This window comes from Pongo abelii, chromosome 3, assembly GCF_028885655.2.
Source record: "Pongo abelii isolate AG06213 chromosome 3, NHGRI_mPonAbe1-v2.0_pri, whole genome shotgun sequence".
Lineage (NCBI taxonomy): Eukaryota > Metazoa > Chordata > Mammalia > Primates > Hominidae > Pongo > Pongo abelii.
In genome coordinates, this window is record NC_071988.2 from 5980682 (window position 1) to 6004413 (window position 23732).

The following is a 23732-nucleotide window of genomic DNA, read 5'->3' on the forward strand; positions in this document are numbered from 1 at the left end:
TGGTTTTATAAGGGGCTTTCTCCCTTTTGTTTGTTCTACTTCTCCTTGCTGCTGCCACGTGAAGAAGGACGTGTTTGCTTCCCCTTCTGCCTGATTGTAAGTTTCCTGAGGCCTCCCAAGCCATGCTGAACTATGAGTCAATTAAACCTCTTTCCTTTATAAATTACCCAGCCTCGGGTATGTCTTTATTAGCAGTGTGACAGCAGACTATACTATATTGGCCCCATAAGGGAAGCTGAGACCTGAAGGCTGGTTGGCATTAGTCAGGGGTATTGAAAAGAAAAGACACCCTTGGCAGCAAAAACAGGGTGCCTTGTGGTGCTGGTGTGTCTTAGTCCATGCGGGCTACCATAACACAATACTGTACACTGGGGAGCTTATCAACAACCAAAATTTATTTCTCACTGTTCTGGAGCCTGGAAGTCCAAGATCAAAGTACCAGCAGATTGGGTGTCTGGTGAGGACTCACTTCCTGGTTCCTAGAAGGCACCTTCTCATTGTGTCCTCACACGGTGGAGGGGGTGAAGGGCTGGTCTGGAGTCTCTCTTTTTTTTTTTTTTTTTTTTTTGAGGTGGAGTCTCGCTCTGTCGCCCAGGCTGGAGTGCAGTGGCGTGATCTCGGCTCACTGCAAGCTCTGCCTCCCGGGCTCACGCCATTCTCCTGCCTCCGCCTCCTGAGTAGCTGGGACTACAGGTGCCCACCACCACACCCAGCTAATTTTTTTTGTATTTTTAGTAGAGATGGGGTTTCACCATGTTAGCCAGGATGGTCTCGATCTCCTGACCTTGTGATCTGCCCGTCTCGGCCTCCGAAAGTGCTGAGATTACGGGATTACAAGCGTGAGCCACCGCGCCCGGCCTGGAGTCTCTTTTATAAGGACACTAATCCTGTCTATGAGGGCTCTATCCTCATGGTTTCATCACCACCCCAAAGCCCCACCTCCTAACACTAGCACAGTGAGGGTTAGGATTTCAACATATAAATTTGGTGGCGAGGGGGTGGATTAGACATTTAGGCCATAGCAGCAGGGAGCAACATTGTGGGGGACCTATGTGCTTGGAGCTGAGATGGAGGTAGATGTGAGGGGATGAGATCAGATTTGCATTTTGCAAAGATCATCCTGCCTACAGGGCAGAGAACGGCTGAGTGCCTTGAAAACTCAGGAATTCCAGTTTCCAAATGCCCAGAGCTCCTGTGAGTGGCAGCAGTGGGGGCTCAGCCTGCAGCGGGGTTATCCGATGTACCAAGCAAGTAACTGTCTAGCTTCTCAATGAAGCATCTTTAGAGGAAGGAGAGTGTCTGCCTCCTGGAATGTTCTTGAATACCACAGCAAGGAAAAGCCTTCAAGGGAAACCTCATGATTCTTTTTTTTTTGAGATGGAGTCTTGCTCTTGTTGCCCAGGCTGGAGTGCAATGTCACGATCTTGGTTCACTGCAACATCCAGCTCCCCGGTTCAAGCGATTCTACTGCCACAGCCTCCCGAGTAGCTGGGATTACAGGTGCCTGCCACCACACCCAGCTAATTTTGTTGTATTTTTAGTAGAGATGAGGTTTCACTATGTTGGCCAGGCTGGTCTCAAACTCCTGACCTCAGATGATCTGCCAGCCTTGGCTTCCCAAAGTGCTGAGATTACAGGCATGTGCCACTGCACCTGGCCTTTTCCTTTTTTCTTTCTTTATCTTTTCTTTTTCTATTTTTAAGAGTCTTGCTCTGTTGCCCAGACTGGAGTGCAATCGTACAATCTGGGCTCACTGCAACCTCTGCCTCCTAGGTGCAAGTGATTCGCCTGCCTCGCCTCCCACGTAGCTGGGACTACAGGCGTGTGCCACCACGCCAAGCTAATTTTTGTATTTTTAGTGGAGATGGGATTTCACCATGTTGGCCAGGCTGGTCTCGTACTCCTGACCTCAAGTAATCCACCTGCCCCGGCGTTCCAAAGTGGTGGGATTACAGGCATGAGCCACCCCACCCAGCCAATTCTTTTTTTAATGAGATGATCTGGTATTGCTAACTGAGGTTGGGGCTCAATCAGAAATGGATGGCGGGCATTTATTTTCAGCTTTGACAGGCCAGGAGGAAGTCATCCGTAAAGGAGCTAAGCTGCACCCCAAGGGATACAGGACGATGCAGGGAAGTGAGGCTCTGGTGGCAAGAGGAGGCCCGTGCAGATCCGTGGAGCCCTCAGCTGCTTCTCTGCAGGAGCTCAGGGGCTGGTGGGAGGCCCAAGCTCTGAAAGGGTGGGAGAGGTGCCTCTATCACACCTGCCCAGCTGGTAAGTTAAGTTCAGCAAGGTGTCCCGCAACCCTGGGAGGGGCATGGATGCTGAGTTTACACTCCTCCTGAAGCGGGAGGCCTTTTATTGGGAAGCACTGATGGAGAACCCCCCCCCGGTCCATCTGCCTCTGGGAGAAGGGTTGCCCTGCGTGCTCAGCACCCTGCAGCCTGGGGATTGTTGTGGGATCCTGGAGAACTCACCAGGGGTTCCCAGGCAGTGGGTACCGGCAACGTCCATGTCTCCTCCTCCCTCCCCTAGACGGCCACCAGGCTGTGAGGGGTGAGAATGAGATCCAAGCATCTGCTGCAACTTTTCCTGCTGAGTCTACCTGGGGTTTCCAGAATTTTGCTCCATTGCTGGCCAGAAAACCTATTTCCATCTCTGACATTTTAAAAATCTTTTTTTCTTTCTTTTTTTAAGTCAAGGTCTTGCTCTGTCACCCAGACTGGAGTCCAGTGGTGCAATCATAGCTCACTGAAGCCTTGAACTCCTGGGCTCAAGCGATCCTCCTGCCTCAGCCTTCTGAGCCACCACGTCTGCCTAATGTTTTCTTTTTTCTTTCTTCTTTTTTTTTTTTTTTGTAGAGATAGGAGTCTCACTGTGTTGCCCAGGCTGGTCTTGAATTCCTAGCCTCAAGAGATCTTCCTGCCTTAGACTTCGAAAGCCATTAAAAAAATATTTTAAAACAACTTTTATTATGGAAAATGTCAAATACATACACAGTAGAGAGAACAGTATCATGAACCCCTGAGACCTACCCTAACAGTGATCAATATTCTGCTCTTCTCACCTCCTCCCCATATTCTTCCTATTGTAAATTTCCCTGGATTCCTTTAGAGTGTATCTCAGATATGTCAGTTCACATGAAGATACTTCAGCTTGTTCTACACGTATCTCTAGAAGTAAGACTTTTTTGGACGCGTAGTCATAATACTGCCAGCATATCTACTAACACTGACAATTCCTCAGTATCTCCCACTAGCCCAGTGTTTCTCTAACAGTGTCTTTTTACAGTTTGTTAAATCTGGGTCCAAAGGACACATGCCACACGTGGTTTATATTAGGGTTGCACAGTGGTGAGACCTGGTTTTTTTTTTTCAGTGTATGGCAATGATGACTTTGCTAATTCCTCGTGTACAGTTACAAAGGGCCTTCCCTTCCATGAATGAATAACCAAACTCACTGCCGTGCTGCAGCTGGGGTGGGTGATCTCCATTTTCTCCAGACGAGGACACTCAGGGCAGAGGAGGGCAGTGGCCTGTACAGGACCCCAGCTCAGCCATCCCTGCACCAAGCCAAACCCATGCCCAGTCACCAGCCCAGTGCTCCATTCACATTTGTACACTGAGTTCATCCAACTGTGAGAAGGAAGAAAATACCATGGTGATCTTCTTTGAAAAGCTACAGAAGTTCTAGCAGATTCTCTGCTATGCATCAGTGGATTTTTTTTCCCAGACCTGTTCAACAGGCAGTATTTTTTTTTTATCATGATTTTTTTTTTTTTTTTTTTTTATTTAGAGACAGGGTCTCACTCTGTCTCCCAGGCTGGAGTGCAGAGTCTCTCACGGCTCACTGCAGCCTTGACTTCCTGGGCTCAGGTGATCCTCGCACCTCAGCCTCCCAAGTAGCTGGGACTACAGGCACGTGCCACCGTGCCCAGCTAAATTTTTTTGTATTTTTTGTAGAGATGGGATTTTGCCATGTTGCCCAGGCTGCTCTCCAACTTGTGGGCTCAAGCAATCTTCTTGCCTCGGCCTCCCAAAGTGCTGGGATTACAGGTGTGAGCTGTGGTACCAAGACTGCACCAGCAGATTCTACAATCCCTAACCTCAGAGACCACTGCTTGCCCAGGACACAAATGGTGCCCCTGCTTACAACATTTTCGTGCCCCCTGCTGCCTCCAGGGTGAAATCCAGATGCCGCTAGGAAGCATTCAAAGTGCCCCTGCCATCCCTCTATTCTCATTTCTTCCCACATCGCCATACCCATCCCAGCCAAACCCAGCTGTGACACTGAAGTTCATATTCTGATAAACCACTAGAGACTTCTGGTATGGCTTGAGCAGCTGATTTTAGGGGGCACCGAGGAAGAAATTGGCACCTGTGGAGCACCCATGTGTGCCAGGCCCCTCAGTGCCAGGTGCTAAAACTCCAGTTTTACAGAGGAGAAAAGGGTGGCTTGGAGAGGGCGAATGACCTGCCGAAGGCCACACAGTGGGAACCAGGATTAATTTCGAGCCAGGCACTCTGGAGCCACACACTGGGTTCTTCCTGCTCCCTCCTCCCACAGGGCTGGGAGTGGGGCTTGACCCTGGAAAAGGGGAGGGGGTGCATTTGTCGGCCAGGGCTCCTCCCACCAAGCCGAGTTCAGCTTCACAGGCCCTGGGAGGCTGTGGCCCCCAGAGGTTTCCGCTGCTTTCTTTGATCTGCAGCCACTTGCTGGAGAGCTGGACGCTACCAAGAAGGAAACCACACACTGTCAGCAGCGCATCTGCAGAGTCATGGGGTGGAAACGGACCCTTCTGTGTCTCCTCCAGATGAAACGCGTAACTTATTCTGCAGGAAGGGCTGCATCCCGAGTGTATAAACCCTGACTGTGCCTCCCTCCGTGTCCACCCTGTCCCACGCTGCTGGTCAGGACAGAGCTGGGACCAGCCCACTGACTTCATGAGGTTCCTGGGGGGCCACCAGGCTGGGGAATTTGGGGGCAAGATAATGACACATCTGCTTATGCAGAGAGTGGGACTTCAACCCAAATCCTTCAAACTCCTGAAAAGTTGAGAAAGCAGGTGGAGCAGGCAGGCTGGGGAGGCCCTCTGGAGTTTATCAAGGAGAGGTTAAACAGGAACTTGTGATGTCATCATTGCCAGAGAACTAGAGCCGAGGGAGGGTGACTGATTCAGAAAAATAAAATGTACTACCAGCATCAGGGTTACGGCCTAGTACATAGTAGGTCCTTGATACACGTTGTTGAATAAAGGAAAGTTTCCAAACCCCATTTGTAACAGCTTAGGGCCTAACCCTGGAGAGTGGCTATGGTGACTACCTCATTCTTCTAAATACTTTCAAACTGGGCCATGGAACTCCTTGCTGCCTAGTCAGCAAACTGAAAGCAAAACCTTAGTAACACAACCCCTGGACTATGATAAGAGTTTGGATATTTTGTTCCTGCCCAAATCTCTTGTTGAATTGTAATCCCCAATCTTGGAGGTGGGGCCTGATGGGAGGCGTTTGGGTCATGGAGGTGGATCCCTCATGGCTTGGTGTCATCTCTGCAATAGTGAGTTCTAGTGACATTCGGTTGTTTTAAAGTGTGTGGCACATCTCCTGCCCCCACTTCCTCCTGCTCCGGCCACGTAAGACATGCCTGCTTTAGACTAGGCGTGGTGGCTCATGCCTGTAATCCCAGCACTTTGGGAGGCCAAGGCGGGCGGACCACCGGAGGTCGGGAGTTTGATACCAGCCTGACCAACATGGAGAAACCCCGTCTCTACTAAAAATACAAAAATTATCCAGGCGTGGTGGCGCATGCCTGCAATTCCAGCTACTCAGGAGGCTGAGGCAGAAGAATCGCTTGAACCCGGGAGGTGGAGGTTGCAGTGAGCTGAGATCATGCCACTGCACTCCAGCCTGGGCGACAAGAGTGAAACTCAGTCTCGAAAAAAAAGACATGCCTGCTTCCTCTTCCCCTTCTGCCATGATTGGAAGCTTCCTGAGGCCTCCCCAAAAGCCGAGCAGATGCCGGCATCATGCTTCCTGTATAGCCTATGGAACTATGAGCCAATTAAGCCTCTTTTCTTTATAAATTACCCAGTCTCAGGTATTTTTTTGTAGCAGTGTGAGAATCGCCTAATATAGGGGTGGCACTCTGTTGAATTTGGGGGGCATCCCCTCATTGTTTGAATGACTTTCACCCCAGATGGGAGGAGTCCCAGGGCATCTCTGGGTACCAGCATCATTTGTTCCATAAACACTGGATGCCACCAGTTGCCAGGCCCAGTGCCCCAGCCCAGAAACCACCCCACGAGCTTTCACTCTGTCCTTGCTGAGGGAGGCCTCTCTGAAGTGGCAGTGGCCCACCCACAAATTTTGCATTTGGGGAGACCAAGACCCAGAGACTTCTTTTTCTTCCTAATTAGCAGGTTAATGCCAACATGAAGACACCCTGTATTAGTCCATTTTCACACTGCTATAAAGATGTAACTGAGACAGGATAATTTATGGAAAAAAAAAAAGAGGTTTAATTGACTCACAGTTCTGCAGGCTGCACAGGAAGCATGGATGGGAAGGCCTCAGGAAACTTACAATCATGGCAGAAGGTGAAGGGGAAGCAGGTGCGTCTTCACACAGCCAGCAGGAGAGACAGCGAAGCAGGAGGTGCTACACACTTTCAAACAACCAGATCTCCTGAGGACTCTATCACAAAACAGCACTAGGGGGATGGTGCTAAACCATTAGAGACCACCCCCAAGGCCCAATCACCTCCCACCAGGCCCCACATCCAACACTCGGGATCACAATTCAACATGAGATTTGGGTGGGGACACAGAGTCAAATCATATCATAAACAACCCCAACCTGTCCCCATTCCCACTGTGTTGACTCTGGAAGGTCAAGGCACAGGTCAGCAGGAGAACGAGGCCTCCTGCTCCAGTGTGTGATGCCACCAACCCTAGGAAGGGGCGGGAACCCATCTGCAGGTGGAGGAATTGAGTTCCGTAGGAGGAAGTCATTCACCCAGAGGCCCAGGCTCTCCAGTTCCTCCCCAGCTTGGGAAGAGGCAGCGGCAGGTGGATGGTGGGGCTGGGGAAGGACAGGCAGGGAAGTGGGCAGCAAAGGCTCCCTTGAGGTGTCTGCAGAACACCTGTGCGTCATGGCAGAGAGGGGCCAGGCTCATCCTGTATCCCTGGTAGGTCTTATGGGGCAGCAAGGGCTGCAGCAGGACCTCCAGGTGAGGGGTGTGGCACTAAGATCAGTGAGGGCATGGGGGCAGCGACCAGCTGCACAAATGCAGTGCAATGCTCTAGCTAACAGCCAGGACCTGCAAGTTCGTTTTGTCACCCTCGCAGAGTCCCTAGTCTGTCTGAGCAATTCCCCTGTCCATCAGTCTAGTGTGGTGGTAAGGCCTGAGCAGAGAGCCCGGGGAAAGCCACCAGCGTGTGCCAGGCAGGCCAGGGTGGGAGCTCCGGCGAGTGCGGCCACTTCTGTTATCAGGGGCTCGCAGCTGGCAGTTTGTGGGAGGTCGAAGTGGTTATGTTTGACATTTGTGATCACCAGGAATTGGATCTAGAGTACAGCCACAAACAATGCCCTCAGGCCCCACAGGGTCCAGCCCCTCGGTGCACAAGAGCCGACAGGCAGGCCCAGGAGAGGGTCAGGGCTCACTCAAGCCCCCAGTGAGCCCTGAGGCGCTGCGACCTTGAGTCTGCGGTCGTAGTGCCCAGTCCGGGGTTCTCGCAGTGCTGCCTCCTCTTCACTGAAGAGCGCTTTGCGCACAAAGCGCGGGCAGCCTGTGGTGTCACCCTTGGGTCCCCAGCCTGCGGTGTCACCCTTGGGTCCCCAGCCTGCAGCCTCCTGGAGGACAGGCCTGTGCCCAGCCACATGTGCGGGTGAATCCTGAACGCCCCAAGGGGGATTCTCAGACTTTAGTTCCGCGGTGGCTTCCGGCTCCCGTCTCGAGGGTCTGAAGGTGTGGGACTTGGCCCCCTAGGAGTGGCAGAGGTAGCGGGGGCACAGCGCGGGTTTGTGGAGGCCACAGCAGTGTGAAAGCAGCGCTGCACTTGGGAATCAGATGAGCCATCGGCAGACCCCGGCTCACACCTCCACCGGGTGCTCCTGGGCCAGACCTTTGGGTTCTCAGCCTCGGTGACAGACACCCTGAGACTGCTGGGAAAGACCCAGAGATGATGGGCCGTACGTAGATCTGCTCTACCCATAGCAGCTTGGGCAGAGCAGGATAGACCCAAGGGCTCCAGGAACTCGTGGAGCGGGGGACTGACCTGTCTCTCTGCCCAGTCCTAGGACTCACGTCTTCCTCCTCCCTCTAGGGCCCCGGGCAGGAGGGACAGCACTGCTAGTGCCCACTGTGAGGGCTGGGAGGGACCACGTGGGGACAGCAAGAAACCTTCAGGAAGGAGCCTGTATTCTATTCACGGAAATGAGCAGACACTTTGCCTGCCAGTTCTCCTCCCCTAGCCCTGGGAGGGAGAAGGGTCCCCATTTCACAGTTAAGAGAGCCATTGGCTCAGGGTCACAGCTCACGAGGAGGGGGCTCTTCCTATCACCCCTCCTCAGGGGCAACATCCCCGCACGAACTCACACATCAGGGGCTCCTGGCCTTAGCGCTGCTGAGGACCAGCATTTCGTGTGCTCCTCAGCCTCAAAATGTAGCCTTACCTGGAAGGGGAGGGTCACTGTCCCCACCTGTGACAGGGCCAGAGGGTGGGGTCCTCCCCACCCCTGGCCTGTGATAGGAAGTGGGAGACCGTGTGCCTGCCCCCTCGCTGCAAGGCCAGGGCCCTCCCCACCATCTTCCCCAACGGACGTGGTGGCCAGAGCCCTCGGCCCCAGTGGGCTCCCTTGGCTCTGCTGCTGCCCTAGCCCCTGCCCTCTGGTTCAGCCACCACTGGGAGCCAAGGACAGCCAAAGGAGTTGGTCTCCTATCTCGAAGGGACAGCGTGACCTCCCTTCAGGGCGAGATCATGGTGACAGCACTGCGGTCAGCACTCAGGGATGAATGGCCTCTGTGGGGCTGACCCCTGCTGACCCCCGCCGACGGCTCCGCTGACCACGCGGGCCTGGAGCTGCAGATCCAACAAGGGCCCTTAAAGGGCTCTGCTAGCACAGGGGGAGGGCAGGGAGTGAGAGGCCGCCTGCAAAGAGGCAATTTTCTCCTTAGTTACTGGACTCAGTGCTGCAACTTCTCTTTTGCATTTCCGTTTTTGCTTTTTTTGTGTCCAGTGTGAAAGGAAAATAAAAACTTGGGACCGTAATTCACTGTGCTAGAAGGAAATAGTTAAGATGAGAATAGAGTCATGCAAGAAGCTGCGTTTCCTTATGTTCTTAAGCAGAGAGCTACACAGAAAGGGCCAGACAGGCTGGGCACGGTGGCTCACGCCTGTAATCCCAGCATTTTGAAAGGCCAAGGTGCAAGCATTGCTTGAGCCCAAGAGTTCGTGACCAGCCTGGGCAGCACGGTGAAACCTCTGTCTACAAAAAATACAAAAATTAGCTGGGTGTGGTGGCACACACCTGTGGTTCCAGCTACTCGGGAGGCTGAGGCTGCAGTGAGCCACGATCAAGATCACACTACTGCACTCCAACCTGGGTAAGCGTGAGATCCTGTCCAAAAAACAAAACAAAACAAAAGGCCAGCTCTCTCCACAGGTAGCTACTCTATGTTCACGGTATCTTACGTAAAGTGAGGATTTACTGAGTACAAGTCAAATACCTAATTGACTATTCCCCTACCTGCTCCTTTTCTCTCGCAACCTGTGGATTCAGTCACATGACCACACCCTCCCCCTTCCCCCTCCAGCCCGCTTTTCCCCTTTAAATGCAGAAGCCCTCAAAATCATCTTGGGAGAAAGGCACAGACCTCTCTCTCAGGTGTGTCCTGAGTCTTGGCAAAATACCCTTCTAAATTAATTGAGGTCTGTCTCAGGTACTTTTTGGTTTGCACTCTAGTATTTATGCAGACGGACCATTTCATGTTTATAACCAACCCTAAGGAGACAGGTCCAGTTATGATCTCCATTTACATCTAAAGATAACAACGTGTGACACTGAGTAACTCGCCCAAGGACACACAGCCGGGGCTGACAGAGCAGGACTCCCTGCAAGTACGCAGACAATACATAACGTTTTTGTTTTGTTTTTTGAGACGGAGTCTTGCTCTGTCACCCAGGCTGAAGTGCAGTGGCACAATCTCAGATCACCACCACCTCTGCCTCCCGGGTTCAAGTGATTCTCCTGCCTCAGCCTCCTGAGTAGCTGGGATTACAGGCGCCTGCCATTATGCCTGGCTAATTTTTGTAGTTTTAGTAGAGACGGGGTTTCTTTTTTTTTTTTTTTTTTTTTTTGAGATGGGGTTTCACCATGTTGGCCAGATTGGTCTCGAACTCCTGACCTCAGGTGATCTGCCCACCTTGGCCTCCCAAAGTTCTGGGTTAACAGGCATGAGCCACCACGCCCAGAGACAATACATAACTTATAATGAGTGGGATTTTGTGAGATGGAGGTTTCAGTGTTAAATGGACTCTGCAGTCAGTGCCCAAGGTGAATCCGGGCTCCAGCATCCACCGAGTGTGAGACTGCAAGTGCCTAATGCCCCACTGTGCCTCAGTTTTCTCATCTGTAAAACAGCAGCTGTAGCTCCCTGATAGGGTTGCTAGTTAACACTCAGAGTGCTTAGAATGCATGGTAGCCAGCAAGCCCTCAGTGTCAGCTGTAAACTATGATTAGCACAGACAACAGCAATGCCAACCAAACGTTAGGTGGCAGCATCATTACCAGCTTGATAATTGAGGCAACTGTCCCTGAAAATGCTATTAATTAACCACATCAGTGGCACAAGGCTAGCAGCGGGCTCTGAAACGACAGCTCATTTCCTAATCTCTGCGTTCACAACAGTGCCCAGCTTGTGAGGCCATCCGACTGGCTGCTTTCAAGAGGAACCAGGGGCAAGGGCTTCCTTTCTGTTCTGGACTGCTGGTAGATGCAGGCCTCCTGGGCACTGCCACAGCCACTCATGGCCAGAGTGGCATCTGTAGTGGCAGCAGCAGGAGCAGCAGGCACACGGCAATGGCCAGAGCACTTTCAGTGAAATAGGCAGAGAGGCCTTTACACCCCACCCCGGGCTGTTCTAAAAACACTTAGCTGTGATGTCAGAATTCCCGGCCTGAGAAGGGAGGACTGCTTGAGCTCCGGGAGGTGGAGGCTGCAGTAGGCCAAGATGACACCACTGCACTCCTTCAAATCAGTGGGGTAAGGACTTTAAAAATGGTGTTGGGGGGTGGGCCAACTACATCCTTTAGGGCCTGTGCTATTGCCAGATGCAATGGCTCAGACCTGTAATCCCAGCACTTTGGGAGGCTGAGGTGAGGAAGATGGATTGAGGCCAAGTAATTGAGACCAGCCTGGGCAACCCTGTTCCTACAAAAAATTAAAAAATGAGCTGGGCATGGTGAGGTGTGCTTATAGTCCCAGCTATGAGGGAGGCTGAGGCAGGATCACTTGGCCCAGGAGTCTGAGATTACAGTGATCATGCCACTGCACTCCAGCCTAGGTGACACAGTGAGACTGTCTCCAAAAAAGAGCTATGCACAGATTTCAAAAATTTTTTGCACCAAAATAAACTTGTACTAACTTGTTATAACATGTCTTAAGATGTAGTTTGAGGCACTAAGAAGGGTATGACTGTTTGAAAAGAGCACCTATCAGAGCAACATGAATTCTGCTAAAAATGGAAGCAAGGACATCAAATTTATGGTGACGCTTGGGTGGAAGAATGGTGAAATCAATGATTTTTTTTTTCCCTGAGACAGAGTCTCGCTCTGTTGCCCAGGCTGGAGTGCAGTGGCGTGATCTCGGCTCACTGCAGCCTCCGCCTCCCAGGTACAAGCAATTCTCTTGCCTCAGCCTCCTGAGTAGCTGAGATTGAAGGCACGTGCTACCACGCCTGGCTAATTTTTTTGTATTTTTAATAGAGACAGGGTTTCACCATGTTGGCCAAGATGGTCTCCATCTCCTGACGTCGTGATCCACCCACCTCAGCCTCCCAAAGTGCTAGGAATACAGGCATGAGCCACCGCACCTGGCCCCAAATCAATGATTTTTTACAAAAAAAGCTTATGGGGACAATGCCCCGCCCCCAGCCAAAATCAGAGGTTTGCCAATGGGTAACTTGTTTTAAGAAGGGATGAGACAATGGTGAAGATGAGACCTCCTCATCAATTTGTGAGGAAAAAATTAATCTTATTCATGCCTGAATCAAAGAGGACCAATGATTAACAGCAGAAACAACAGCCAACACCATAGACACCTCAGATGGTTCAGCTTACACGATCTGACTGAAAAATTAACGTTGAGCAAACTTGCCACTCAATGGCTACCAAACCATAGCACTCAGATCAGCTGGAGACAGCAGCAGAGCTTTCAGGGGAAACTTTCAACAAGAGGAATCAAGATCCTAAAGCATTTCCTCTGAGAACTGTAACAGGAGATGGAACATGGCTTTACCAGCACAATCCTGAAGACAATGTGATTGTGATCACAGCACTGGCTACCAAGAGGTGGGAGGGGTCTCCTCATAGCAAATGCAGACTGGTCAAAAGCAGAGGCCAGGCAACCATTTTCTGGGATGCTCAAAGCACTGTGTATGTGCTGACTTTCCAGATGTCCAAAGAATGTTAACATCTGCTTATTACGAGTGTTCTGAGAAAGTCAGCCAAAGCTGTGGCAGAACAATGCCTAGGAAAGTGTCACCAGAGCCCTTTTCCACCATGACAGTGCTCCTCCTGCTCATTCCTCTCAGCAAATGAGAGCCATTTCCCAAGAGTTTTGATGGGAAGTCATTAGGCATCCACTTTACAGTCCTGATTTGGCTTCTTCCGACTTTTTGTTTCCTAATCTTAAAAATCTGTAAAGGGCACCCATTTCTCTTCAGCTCACAATGCAGAGACTACACTGACAAGGCGAAATTTCCAGGAGCCTCAGTTAGGGATAGACTGAATGGTTGGTATTGTGGTATTATGTCTTATAGTAGTATCTTGAACTTGATGGAACTTATGTTGAGAAATAAAGTTTATATTTTTTTATTTTTCTTTTAATTCCATTTTCCATGAACTTTTAAAAGTCCCCTCATACATGTTTATGGATGTCCATAGAAACGTTATTCAGATACTGAATAAACAACCAAAAAAACATTGTTTTATCAATGAGGAACCTGTTAAATCTACATAATACAGCTATAAAAATAATTATGTAGTTCTATAATTACCGACATGAAGACATCTAAGTAAAAACCTATTTCTGATGTTATAGAAGAACAAGTATAGTACACTCTTTAATGTAAATTTCTCTATGTATGCATTCATATATACTGTACATTCAGAATCCTGGAAAGGGGCTTGCACAGATGTTACCAGTGAATGTCTCAAAGTGACAGAAGGACATATGAGTTCTCCTTTTCCCTTATACTTCTTTAAAAGCACACTGATTTTTTTTTCCACAATGAATATCAATCATATTAACATATAAAGATTTAATTTTTTCCCCAGAAGAAAACAAAAAGATAGATTGGGCTTTGTGTACCATCTACGGACAAAAATGCTATGTGTTTTGCAGACTCAGGTAGTAGTCCCTGCGTGTGCTGGGGGTGAGATGGGGAGGAGCCACTCATTTCTCAGCAGGCCATACCACTTTCTTCCCTAGCAAAGCTGCACAATGTTTTCAGCAGTGTCTGCAAGGAGAGCTAAATGACCTCCATCTAGAACAAATGTAACCTGGACACTTGCTCTTTCACGGATGCTCATGAGTAAAAGGAAGCTGGAGTTCTTTACAAAAGAAGCTTTGCTATGAGAAATAAAAACAACAAACTGTTTTTTACAATTTTTATTTGGTGTTAACTCCACAAGAAAACAAAAAAAAATCAGTTACTCTGGTGTACGTGAAATCAGAACAATACAACCACGGGAAAAACAATCTCAGCCCAGGAATGGAAACTGGTACTTCAGTGCTATGGAAATGCAATGCGCTTCATACCACAGTGCGTTTCAGCGTTTGCCAACTTTTTAAAAATGCTTTTTCTTTGTGATCATCCATTCACAAAACTAAAAAGCCACACTTTCATCTCTGTTGCTGAAAGCCTCTGAGCTTCAGCTACTTAACTATGAAAACAAATAAATACATAATTTGAGAATCCCTTTGCTCACTTCGAATCCGTCCCATTCACCTGTGGAAGGTGCTGCATCTTCTCACCTGTGTCTGAGGAAATGTGCACCTTTGCCACCTGGAGCCCTTTCCTAATAAACAGCAGCTGTCCAAAATCAACTGTGATTAAGGTTGTGTCTGAAATCTATTTATTTGGTCTTTGCTACACAAGCAACGATTTCTAGAATAATCGTCACTGTAGTGATATGAGGAATTTACAACTTTCAATCCTTTTTTACTTTTGCTGTTAAATTATATTTCAGTGCAGATGCTTATCAATTTTTAGGAAGCTCCAGAAGAATGAAAAATACATAAAAACGTATCTGAAGTTCGTAAATAAATAACAGCAACATAAAACCTTACACATGCGCGCACGCGCGCACACACACACACACGCACACACACACACAAACCCACCTTAAAGTGTCAAAAGATGTGTTGTATAAAAATAAACCCTAACATGTGGGAAGATCAACCCGGCGGGCACACCAGGTCCCTCTCGGTGAGGACACACAGACCTTCAATGACTCCACAGTCTTTGATGGTACTTTCTTTTCTGTGTTATCAATTACAAAAAAGGCAACAAAACCCAAATGTTCAAAGCAAATCATAGATTTCACAGCCAGTTCAGCTCCCAGCTAATAAATTATATGTGTGTTTATTGCCTGCCAAATTAGTGGTGAAGCTGTCTAGACCGTATCAGACTTTTCTGCCATTCCTGATGTTCCAGACATGCTACGCTGATTTCACAGATTAGGTTTTTTTGTTTGTTTTTGTTTTTTGTTTTTTAAACAATGAGTTCGTTAAAAAAGAAAAACAATGTAAAATGTTTAGGTTGTGCACATACTGCTCCTCCTGGCTTCAGCCTGTGGCCCAATGCCATGAGAGCCAGAGGAACGGATCGCCATGCACAGACACGACTCACAAGATGCGCCGGCTCCCCGGGCTCACCAAGGAGAACTGGGAGCCAGTCCCACAGAGCGACAGTCGCAAAACCACCACACAGGGATGTGGAAAACTCATGACTCTACCCGCCCCAACCCACCACACACAGAACTTGCCCAGAACATTCTCTCAAACACAAAATGAGATCGAAGCTATACTACATCACAGCCAAGGAGCGGCTAGCTGCAGCAGCCAAAGATTTCTCTGGGTGATGAGGTGGCCTTTACTGCATGTCAAATGTTCACAATTTCAAGTTTTGGGGGTTTCAATTCAACATAGGTCACCAGAAAATAACAATCTGTAACTAAGGTCCTTATCACATATGTAACACTAACCACAAAGAACCCTGCACGGGGTTTTGGTGTAAATGTAACTGCAGTAGGAGAACAGGTAAGGGGTGGGGTATGCACCCTTACCCCACTGTGTCTCGCATACGACCCCACACCCCAAATCCTTGGCTTCTTCAGTTAGCAAGAAAGTCACAAACCATAGTATCTTCCATGATACTTTAGGGGAAAAGAAATCCTAAGATAGAAAACACAGTATTTTGTGAGTCTTGGAAAGCACACCTTTGTGGTTCCTACTTCAAATGTACATGAGATTTTGCTGAATGGAGACCACCGCTGAGTCACCCAGGCTTCCCTCTCGCCTTCAGAAAGGCATCAAGCCACTGCAGGGTAAGAATGGATATCCCAGTTCTTGGAGAACAAAGCCTAAATGCTCCAAAGCTGAAGTCTCTGAAGAGCAGAAGTGGTTGTTGACACTGCAATGCTAATAAGGTCATAGTGATATAACCGCAGTCAGAAGGAAAATTAACTGCAGTTAAGATGCAAAAAGCAGTGATACTTCTAAGACAAGCACATGCACACCCATTCTTGATTTGACAACACAATCTAGTCTATTTCAAATAGCCAAGAATTTAACAGCTGGGAAAAAAAAATCTTTAACAGGATAGCTGTCCTCAACTCTAAAATAAGCAAGAAGAGAAAGATAATTATTACCAATCTGAATCAGTTAATTGAAGAGGAAACCTAAGTTGTTTTAGATTAACAGGTCTCACTGAAGAGTAATTTTCCATCACATATCATTTTTAAACAATAATTTGTACTATTTTGCAGGTTTAGAGATGAGTTCGAGAAAAGAGCTCCTCTTCACTAGGGCCCACCCACTCGCCTCCGCCTTCTGAGCCTGTCTCTTCCGAGGTGGAGCTGGCGCTGGAGCACATCTTTCTGCGGAAGCCATCTGACTTTGCTCCAGAATCTCTCTCTCCTGTACATCTTGCTTCATAAACAGAAGACACCTAAGATTAAAACAATTTTCAACAGATCAAAAAGACCTTTTTTTTCCAAAAGGGTGAGATACTCTATTTATATACAGAGAAGAAATAACAAATCATCAGTGTTTTCCTGTGGAGTTACAAAAATGCAGTTTTACTGTTTCAGAGCAAAACCACCTCTCTTCTCTGATCCATAAAGGATCCAAAATCCGAATTCCACATGTTCAGTCACTTGGACAAAATGTTAGCCATGTTAAGGTAGGATAAAGAATTATTTCATTTTCAAAATCTTTGAGTACCTGCTACACACCAGGAACTTTACTGGGCACAGGGACTCCAGCAGTGGAAGGCACATGCCAGACCCGCTGCGGAGATGAACGAACAAACCAACACGCGCCAGTTGCAGTGACACAGTACAGATGGTGAGGGACACTGCAGACCTGTGTCTTGGGAAGGGAGTTTGCAGTGACACAGTACACTGTACAGATGGTGAGGGGACACTGCAGACGGGTGTGTTGGGAAGGGAGTTTGCAGTGACACAGTACAGATGGTGAGGGGACACTGCAGACGGGTGTGTTGGGAAGGGAGTTTGCAGTGACACAGTACAGATGGTGAGGGGACACTGCAGACGGGTGTGTTGGGAAGGGAGTTATTTGGAGAAGAGGCCCGATCAGCTGAGAAGCCAGCCATGCAGAGGTGCCAACACTCTGTTGTGTGGGACTGTCTCCCCTACACCAGATGGTCAGCATCTCTGGACCCCAGGACATGAGATACAGTGGTGGCCCCTCCTCAGTCACAGTCATTACAAAGCTCCCCTCACCCTGTCATAGTAACTAGCAGCACTCCCACCTCATTTCCAAATGGCAGCATTGTCCCTGGTTGAGAACCCCTGAGGCAGAAGCACAGAAAAGCCACACAAAGTAAGGGGAGAGCAGAGACAGATGAGATCAAAGGCAGATGGGGGCAAAACATATAGGGCTGTAGAGGCGTGGCAGGGAGTTTGGATCTGTCTCAAATGCAACAGCAAAGCGACATCATGGTTAGCACTATGGGTCCTAGAGGCAGACTGCTGAGGTTCAGAGTTCAGGTCCACACTGAATCTGTGGCTCTCTGACCTCGGATACACAGCGCTTGATGTTTTTGTGCTTGTTTCCTATTTTGCAGAACAGGCATGACAACAGTACCTACCTCACAGGGTCGTTATGAGGACTAAACAAGATACTGCTCGTGAGCTCATTCTGTCTGCTGTGTGGAGAGAAGGCTGGAAAGGATGACGGAAGCAGGAAGAACAATGAAAACACCATGGCAGCTGTTCAGGAGCAGGGACAGTGGCTTGAACAAAGTGGTAATGATGGAGAGGAGGAGAAGTGGGAGATGCGAAGTGGCTGACAGGGTCAACGGTCAGGACTGGCAGGCAGACTGTGTGTGGAAGATGAGAGAGAGGACTGGGGAATATGTCTCGGTTTGGGGTTTGAGGCCAGGGGGATGATGTGAACTAGTCACTGAGGAGAGAGCCGGTGGGGGCCTCAAACATCTGCCTTCATGTGTGGAGCCGGACAGGTCAGTGGGCAGCAGGACGTGGACGATGATGCTACAGGTGCTTGGGCAGACGATTCTCACAGGACTTGAACGGACACTAACTGATGGCTAATACTGAGTGTCAACTTGATCACATGCCCTGTGACTAAAGTTAATGGGAAACTACAACAGCCCAGTCCAGACAGGATACAAATGGCTCAGACTCTTTAGAAATGAAGGTTTAGGTCACTCCACCGGGAAAAAACCACAACCTGCTGAGGTGCTTGCTGAAGGCAAAGGGAATACAGAATGGGGAGTAGAAGAAGGTAGTCATCAATACCAGCTACGACCATGTGACCAGGTGCAGAAACCAGGACTGTAAATGTCTTGAGTATTTCCTCCTTCTTTTGTTAAAAACATGTTTGTGCATGTATACACTTGTACTAAGAAAATCTCATTTTATTTTTTGTCCTTTATCATGTGACACAAGATTTATGTATGTATGTATTTATGTATGTATGTATGTATGTATGAATGATGGAGTTTTGCTCTGTCACCCAGGCTGGAGTGCAGTGGCACGATCTCAGCTCACTGCAATCTCTACCTCCCGGGTTCAAGCAATTCTCCAGCTTCAGCCTCCCAAGTAGCTGGGATTACAGGTGTGCGCCATCACGCCCGGCTAATTTTTGTATTTTTAGTAGAGATGGGGTTTCGCCATGTTGGCCAGGCTGGTCTTGAACTCCTGACCTCAGGTGATCTGCCCACCTTGGCCTCCCAAAATGTTGGGATTACAAGCATGAGCCACAGCGCCTGGCTGACATAAGATTTACTGACGTCATATCAGCATTTAAGTATTGTTAACTCTATGTAATAGTATTTGGGTTTGGGATTGGTGCTTTTCTGGTTGTATGAAGCATAGCTGTATTATGTTAGGTATAATTATGACCTCATTGTCTTTATTTGAAGAGTACATATAATTTCAGGAGATGTGTATGGGTTCAAATTGACAAGGGGTGGACTTGTTATGGTTAATACTGAGAGTCAACTTGATTGGATTAAAGGATGCAAAGTACTGATCCTGGGTGTGTCTTTGGGGGTGTTGCCAAAGGAGATTAACATTTGAGCCAGTGGGCTGGGAAAGGCAGACCCACCCTTAATCTGGGTGGGCACCATGTAGTCAGCTGCCAGCGTGGCTAGAATATAAAGCAGGCAGAAAAATGTGAAAAGACTAGACTGGCCTAGCCTCCCAGCCTACATCTTCTCCCACGCTGGATGCTTCCTGCCCTCGAACATCAGACTCCAAGTTCTTCAGTTTTGGGACTGGGCCTGGCTCTCCTTCCTCCTCAGCTTGCAGATGGCCTGTTGTGGGACCTTGTGATCGTTTGACTTAATACTTAATAAACTCCCCTCTGTGTATATATATATCTATTCCATTAGTTTTGTCCCTCTGGAGAACCCTAATACACTGACAATTCATACCAAATAAAAAGATTTTTCCTTAGGTTCATTTGCCTGCCTGCCTCTTAACCAGGGAAGGTCTAAGACTAGACTAAACCAGGCATAGGCCCTGCACCCGCCTTCATGGTGCCCACAGGCTTATGGAAGAGGCAGACATGCAGAAATTGAATGCAGGTAAATGCTCTGGCTGCAACAAGAAGAGTTGTGCACAGAGTGCAGCGAGGACACGGAAAGGGCGGGATCGTTCTGCAGAAGCTGGGACAGCGGCAAGAAGCACACTGGCAAGGCTGCCTCAGGGTGCACCTTCAAAGAGGACAAGGCTAGGTCTCCCACTTATTAGGTAAACAAAAAGAAAAAGAAAAAAGAAAGATGAAAAGTGTGCCCACCCAAGGAGCAACAGGGTCAGCTCTGCATTTGTAATGCAATGCCCTCAGGCAGTAGTGTAGAGCCAAGACTGGGGAGACAGCTGGGGATTCTTCAGGAGCACTGGTAGTCAACAGTCAAGGGGGTTTGGAAGCGGGGGAGAATGCAGACTCAGAACAAAGGCCAGAGAAGAGGAAGTCTGCACCCACAGGCCTGGCTGGTTCCTGGGAGAGGTGGGGTCCACTCACATCACTCTCAGGTTTTTGACTACAGTGACAAGTGGAGGTGGTGGCTGTTTGTAAGTTAATGACGAGGAGGAGGACAGTCCACTTACCCTATTAAAATCTAACAGGCGCTCTTCATTACTGGGTGTCTCTTTAGCATCTGGATATTCTTCTAAACCACTCTCTCCCTTGGCATTTGTGTAACATTCTTAATCATTTGGAATGGAGAAGGGAAAAGAGGGAAAGGGGGAAATTCCATTAAGACACAGTTATGAAACATACATTCTTGTTTCATTTTTCACTAAAAAGTTAGATCAGTTAGGTCTCCCAACCCTTCGGAGATTTTACGTCGTCACTAAAAGCACAGCCAGGCAGGTGTGTAAGAGGAAAAAAAAAAGCTATGCTGACAAAAAATTCTTGGTTTAGTGAGTTAAAAAAAGAAATAGGCCAGCATAACCATACACTCCTGTTATTCTACCAGGAGACATTCATTGGACAAGCTTCTACTCACACCTGTAATGTGATCGGCCCGGGGAACACAGGACAGAGAGACCCACAGGGCCCATGCTCTCCACAACAAATGGACGGAGGAGACAGATGGTGCATCATAGCACGTTCATAGGACAGAGGAACAAAGGAAGCTCAGACAGGAGGGAACGCAATGGAGAAACGACACAGGGTCATGTCCTTGTGTGTTCTTCCTCAACTCAACAACATACTGAACCATGTATCACATCTATGAATAGGAAAAAGAAATGGTGCTAGCGATTCCATCAGGCAAATGGCCCACAAAATGGGAAAGAAACTGGGATGAGAAGAAATCAAACAAATCCAATGAGCCCAGTAGTTCTCAACCCTGGCTGCATATTCTCATCATCCGGGGGCTTTAGAGAGGCTTAGACTCCTGCCAGAGATTCCAAATGAACTGTCCTGGGCAGGGGCTGGGCACTTTCTGAAAAGCAGAATTGCTCCCAAGCAATTCTAATGCACTGAGAACTGCTGGTCTTCATCCAGAACAGCCTCTTACTCCCCTTACCTCCATGAGAAACATAGCTGGGGCAGAGGCATAGTGCAGAGTAAAAGGAGGAACTTGGCCAGGGTTTTGGACTCTGGCTTTGACATTCATGGTGCATTAAGTCCTTTAACACCCTTGAGCATCTACTTCCTCAAAACCAGATCACACCCCCTAACCCCTGCCACAGAGTTACCACAAGGTAGTTCGACAAGGTGGCATGCCTACCCCTTGCACAACACCCCAAAGGACAAGGCTGGAGCAAGTGACTGCTGCGCCCTTCTACCTTGGCACAGGGTAGCGAGGCTGTGCCAAGGGTAAGACCATCTGGGCCCTGCTGGGCTGCTTCCTGCAGCTGCACTGGCCACATGGAAGGCTCTCCACAGCTTCTGTTCTCTCTGACGGCTCCAAGAACTCCAAGTTACTAGTTGAGGTTCATGAGAATACCCCAGGCTCTGGGATTAGACAGACTTCAGTCAATTCCAGGTCATGCTATTTACTTGCGATGTAACTTTGCGCAAATTATTTAACCTCTTTGAGCCCTAGTATCCTCATCTCTAAGATGAGAACATCACCATTTTCCCTCCTACATTTCTGTGCAAATTCAAAGAGGTGAAGCCTCCAGCACAGTGCCTGGCACACACATTGCACCCACGACCGCTGCTGATCAAAGCCATAGGCTTGGAGGCATGGTTGCCCTAGGGCGGCTGGGGAGGATGCCATGTGTCCTCTGCTGAGGCCGGGAGGAACCCTGGCTTCATCTCTCCTAAAGAGGCATCTTTTCCTTGGCTGACCTCTCACTCCACGGCCCACTCCACATGGCCACCACTTTTATACTGGCTGAGGGGCATGGAGTGGGTAGGGCATGGTTTCCTTGACAAGGATATGCTCAGAGGCAGGCAGGCACATCTTCACACCCCACTCTTTCATTTTCTCTTCCTGCTTTAGGAATTCTGTACATACAAGAGGGTTTTACTGTGCCACAGGGTATTTGGAAAAGGTGATGCTGAACAGCTGCTGATAGTTTTCATGATGCTCTAGTTGACCGCCACCCTGTTTCAGGCTATGATGACATGCCAGCCACTGTTCTAGGCACTTTACCTTACAATGAGGGCATTCTTCTAGCCTCCTTTTATACATACAGACTACAGAGGCACAGAAAGGTTCAGTCAGCACCCAAAGCCTAATAGCTGGGGAAAGAGGCTCTGGATTCCAATACAGTTCTCAATCCTGGGCCCTTCACCGCCTGTCTGTACTGCTTCCCTGCAGGACTCTCTGTCTTTAATGCTAAAATCATCCAGACGCTTACATTACTCAAGTCTTGAAAGCACTGAAAATCCAGGGGCGTGAGCTGTGGAGACTGCTGTATGGGACGGCACTCCCGGTGCACACAGTCTACAAGGCCCTCTGTGGTCTGGCTCCCAGCTGCCTGGCTGGCCTCATCCCCACCACACTCCCATGCCATCGCCTCTTTGCCAGTCACGCTGGGGCATACCCAATGCATTCCTGCCCCTGCACAACCCACTGCTGCCTGGCACCTCTCCCTGCAGGCAGCCCCAGCTGTCACATGGTCTGTGCCCTATTTCCTCAAGTCCCTGTTGAGAAGGTACCTGAGCAGAGGGAGGACAGGGACACAATCTGTTTGCCTAGCATTCCCAAGTCTAGAACAGTGCCTAACCCGAGTGCTGAACGGATGCACATATGAATACGCACCAAGGCCAGCAGGGGGCAGACTGCACAAAGCTGGGGCTTTCTTATATGGTTACCTGAACAAGCTGCCTCTTTGCTGAGCCTGTTTCCTCGCCTTACGGTAAAGGGGACAATGCTACTCTTCCTTTCCAGAGATGCTGTGAGCTCCCAGGTCAGCCCCTGGCTCAGAGCAGCAACTGCTTGTGATGAATCATATGCAACATTAGAAGCATTAGGAGTCCCCAGCCACTTCTGCTGAGTAGGTAAGTAAGTGACTACCTGTTTTCTTGGCTATCCTTCTGAGACTACATGCCCCAAACCCACATAAGCTAAAGAAGGATGCTTCATGATGCTACAGGGCAAATATGCAGGGACCTAACTCACAGTGTGAGCTAAAGGTCATTCAAGTCATTCAAAAGAAATAATTACCAGTATTTATGCACTGAGAGTTTCTCTATATACCACTTCACTGTAAAAACAAAAATATTATGTACAAACACCAGTATCTACTAAGAGACTGTACAGATAACCAGGAACCTAGAGCTAAGAGGTGGAACTGGATTCTTTACTAACTAATGACAGAAAACTGGACTAAGGGTGCCAAGGTTGCCCTTTACTAAAGAAACATGAACTCTAGTGTCTGAAAATCATCCTACGCCACCGCAAGGAATTGGTTCTTTTCCACAAGGTGGCATCCTCCTCTCCCTCCTAGCTCTTCCTGAGAGGTCCTCTGTGGCACAGCTGTGGCCACATCCCACCTTCATTCCATTGACTGTGTCTGTGTCTTACACTTGCCCAGTTTACCAGATTGGACACACATGAAGGGAAGCTCTGTGCTCCTACTGCCCTGGCATCTACCTTGGTACCAAGTGCAGGCAGCTGCTGTAGAGGGCAAAACTTCTGGACCACAAGAATCACAACCTAGATTCTAGCCCATGCTTAATAGTTAACTGTGTGATTTCGGGCAAATTACAGTACTAAACTTGAGACTCAGCTTCCTCATCTGAAAACTAGCGGGGGCATCTCCTAAGGTTCTTGTG

The 23732-nt window shown here is 48.7% G+C and overlaps 1 protein-coding gene across 23 annotated transcripts in view; it reads right to left on the bottom strand.

Moving 5' to 3' along the window:
• Positions 1-13874: 13874 nt before the first annotated feature.
• The window catches only part of KIAA0232 (KIAA0232 ortholog), a 99339-nt gene continuing 89481 nt past the window's right edge, over positions 13875-23732 (bottom strand). For 21 of the 23 annotated variants that reach the window (XM_024246066.3, XM_024246065.3, XM_063723781.1 and 18 more), the window contains 2 exons: positions 20102-20199; positions 13875-16452 (listed from right to left, as the gene is read on the bottom strand). In XM_024246066.3, coding sequence (XP_024101834.2) covers positions 16273-16452; positions 20102-20199 — 278 coding nt within the window. In that variant the 3' untranslated portion in view covers positions 13875-16272. The remainder of the gene's footprint in view (positions 16453-20101; positions 20200-23732) is intronic. The other 2 variants (XM_063723789.1, XM_063723790.1) reach the window with 1 other exon arrangement.